General features: G+C 44.3%; 1 protein-coding gene across 1 annotated transcript; it reads right to left on the bottom strand.

The window, feature by feature from the left end:
* Nucleotides 1-201: 201 nt before the first annotated feature.
* Nucleotides 202-3465, bottom strand: LOC148932003 (uncharacterized). Its single transcript, XM_089064974.1, has 5 exons — nt 2976-3465; nt 1727-2112; nt 1127-1426; nt 875-1009; nt 202-279 (listed from the first exon to the last, which is right to left on the bottom strand). Exons 1-5 carry the CDS (start codon nt 3463-3465, stop codon nt 202-204), a joined length of 1389 nt encoding a protein of 462 aa, XP_088921100.1.
* Between the last annotated feature and the right edge of the window lie 399 nt (nt 3466-3864).

The raw sequence follows: 3864 nt of genomic DNA, 5'->3' as shown, positions 1-3864 counted from the left end.
TCGGTGGTTGCGCCACTGATTCCTCAGGGATTTCCTGCGGTTGCTGGCGGAACATTGAAAATCAAGAGAAAAGTCTCTCGGCCTCCTCTTTACTTCCGAACTTCTCCTCCAGTTCCTTCAAGAAGAGTCTGGAACACGAATCGGGCTCCATTCTGAGCGTATATCGAGTGCAGAGAAAATCGGCTGAGCCGACGGTTGTCTTCACGATTCGCCGGACGGTAATTTGGCGGCGGAGTCTCCCTTCTTCACGATGGCATCCTGTGCTTTTTTCATGGTTATCTGCAAAACTCACAATATATGGGGTGGAATCGATTAGGGTTTGAAAAACAAATTTGGGAGAGTAATTATTTGAGAGAGAGAGTTGTGAAAGTGGAGAGAGAAGTGACCGGTTGAAAAACAATATATTCGGGCTTTTCAGAGTGGCAGGCGAACGATTGCGATATGAGGTAAGCAACCATACGTTCCTCAAAAAATAGAATTCGAAATTCCTAAAGCAATCGTCTACCCTCCAATTTGCAAGACTCTTCCTCCCCCTAGTAACAAAAGAAATGAAACACCAAATTCTTGGGTCAGAGATCATAAGTGACAAAACAATTTCCCCGGGGAGTTTGGTGATTCGAAAAATATTTTTGGGAAAAACTTTTTTAATTTCTTAAGGTTTTCTTATATTAGAAAGCAACTGAACTATTTACATAGCAAATGAGTATCCTCAAGATTTCCTATGTCAGTGTAAAAATAAATTTTCGTTCCCCACTTTACACGACCTAGGAATTAATTGAGGATATCCACTTACCTGACCATCTTAAGAAATAATAGCAGATGCATGTAGTGGCGTCTCTTCCACCACATGCATATCTGTATTATTTCTGTATACCTTCACTCTGTGCCCATTTACCAGGAAAGGAACTGAGTTTGGGGCGCTCCCTTGAATCTCTACAGCTCCATTTGCTCGAAGGCCAATGATTGTGTATGGCCCTATCCACTTGGATTTCAGCTTACCAGGCATTAGCTTTAGCCGGGATTGAAAAAGGAGTACTTTCTGCCCTACTCGAAGTTTCTTGACTCGGAGATTCTTATCATGCCAGAGTTTGGTTCTTTCTTTATACCACATGGCCGAGTCGAATGCCTCCAGTCTTAGTTCCTCCAATTTCTGTAGCTGCAGTTTCCGTTCCTCTTCACAGGCCTGTGTCTTCATGTTCATCTCTTTAACGGCCCAGTGAGCTTTATGTTCTACCTCCACGGGTAAATGGCACATTTTCCCGAACACCATTCTATATGGTGACATCCCGATTATTGTTTCGTAAGCAGTCCTATACGCCCAGAGAGCATCGTTAAGGTGCTTACTCCAATCTTTCCTTGTGGTGTTCACCGTCTTTTCCAATATGTTTTTGATTTCTCTGTTCGAGATTTCCGCTTGACCATTCGACTAGGGATGATAGGGTGTAGATAACCGATGATGTACACCATATTTTCTCATCAAAGCTTCTATTGTGCGGTTACAAAAGTGCGTTCCCTTGTCTGAGATGATGGCTCTGGGCACCCCATACCTATTGAAAATATTGGTCCGCAGAAATTTAGCTACGTCCTTTGACTCGCAAGTGGGCGTAGTCTTCGCTTCTATCCATTTGGATACATAATCCACTGCAACCAAAATTTATGTATTCCCATATGAAGATGGGAAAGGGCCCATAAAGTCCATGCCCCAAACATCGAAAATATCACAGACTATTATCGGATTCTGCGGCATCTCATCTCTTCTAGAAATTCCCCCATTCAGTTGACATCTTTCACAGACTTGAAAAAACTCAAAAGAGTCCTTGTTCAGAGTCGGCCAATAAAATCCACTGTCCAAAACCTTCCTGGCAGTTTTCCTAGGCCCATAATGACCCCCACAGGCTAAGGTATGGCAGTGGTTCAAGACATTTTTCTGTTCCCACTCTGGGATGCATCGTCGGATAACCTGGTCTGAGCACATCCTCCAGAGGTAGGGATCATCCCAGAAGTAGTATTTGGCTTCACTCTTCAGCTTCATTTTCTGGGCCCGGGATATTTCGTGGGAACCTGGCAGTTCTCCAGTGACTAAGTAATTAGCCACGACAGCAAACCATGGCTCTGCATTCATCGGTGCATATCATTCTCCTGTTCCGCTATCAAGTGGCTGTTGATTATCACTCGGAATGTTTCATCTTCCCCAAGGTAGGCATACTTGAGGGTCTCGGGTAGTTTCTTCAACTCTTTCTTTGGTGTGATGGCTTCCTAGGGCAGGGGGTTTTTCTCTAGACCTCATGTTGCCATCTCACCCAAGTCGGTTCCCTCGTCTGGATTTCTCACTTGAACAGACCCCGTAGACTCGAATTACAGTGATTGGTGGCAAAATGCCATGATCGCTTCATTGATCTATTCGTCTGTTAGGTTCCGAGTTAATAGGGTTTCACACCATCCTGCTACCTCCTTGTCAACAGATTGACTCAGCTCCGAATTTTTAAACTGTTCCTGCATTAATTCAGTCCCAAGATATTCCTGGACCAGGGGGTTAATGATATCGACAGAATGCAAATTCTCAACATCCAATGGCTTTTTCATAGCTTTATCAATGTTAAATGTGTATTTTTCCCCATGATAGTCCAGGCATATTGTTCCATCAAACACATTAATAATAGTCTTAGCGGTGCGTAAGAATGGTCTTCCTAAAAGCACTCCGCTAGACTCAGCAGATTCATTATCACTCATTTTTATTACATGGAAATCAGCTGGGTACAGGAAATCATGCACTTTTACTATCACATTCTCCAGCACACCCTCGGGTGAAAAGCATGTTCTATCGGCTAACTGAATTACTACCTTCGTATCAACCAGGCTTACCCCTATCAACTTCTTATATATCGAAAGTGGTAACATATTTATCGAGGCTCCTAGATCACACATCGCATGCTCAATATTTATGTCACCTAGAGAAATGGGCAAAGTGAACATACCTGGGTCTGTGCATTTTGATGGCATCCTCCTCTTCTGTATCACAGCCAACACATTTTCACCAATTACTATCTGCCCGCCGGTCTTGGTTTTTCCCGCTATGAACTCCTTGATAAATTTACTGAATGTAGGCAGTTTCAAAGTTTGTAGGAAGGACATGTTGATCTCCAATTTGCTGAAAATGTCCATGAAGTCTTCGGTGTCGTCCTTCTTCTTTTTGGCTTCCCCCCGATGAGGGAATGGCTTCATGCGTTTCAACGTTCCCGCTAGACCTGGGGCCGACGATTCTCCGACTTCTTTCCTTCCTTCCTCAATCTCCACTCCAGGCTCTGGGTCTAAGAAAAATGGATCAGCCATCCGAGGTAGTGGTTTCTCCAGATCCCCTTTTTGAAGACCGTCTTCTACTCCGATATTCCTTCCCTCAGCATCCTCTAGGTCAGGAGTTCCGCCTTCCTTGCTCGTCAAAAAAGGTGTACTCTCATCTTCTTTCATCACTGGACCTTCATAGCCCTGTCCTGACCTCAAAGTTATCTGACTGCTATTTGCCCGGTCGGGTGGTTTTACTGAAGCTGGTATTCATCCCTCGTGTCCCCTCATCTCATTCAATGATGTGGCCAATTGCGACATTTGCTTGGCCAACATATCCATGGCAGATTTCTGCTCCTGTTGTGCATTTTGAATTTTGTGTACCACATCATTGTTTGCCCACATATTGTTCTGCATGTGTTGTTGAGAGCTGACTAGGTCGTGTACCATATCATCCAGATTCCTCGGAGGCTTATAGTTCGATTGATTTGAACTTGACCCCTGATTGTGGCTCGGTCCACTCCCCTGGTTTGGGCGATAATTACCTTGACCTCCTTGATTGTTGCCGAACTGGCTTCCTGACCC

This window comes from Salvia hispanica, chromosome 2 (genome assembly GCF_029641045.1).
Source record: "Salvia hispanica isolate PSC_SH4W2 chromosome 2, Shi_PSC_v1, whole genome shotgun sequence".
NCBI lineage: Eukaryota > Viridiplantae > Streptophyta > Magnoliopsida > Lamiales > Lamiaceae > Salvia > Salvia hispanica.
Note: the sequence above shows the minus strand (reverse complement) of the source record. Positions and strands in the feature narration are given on the sequence as shown.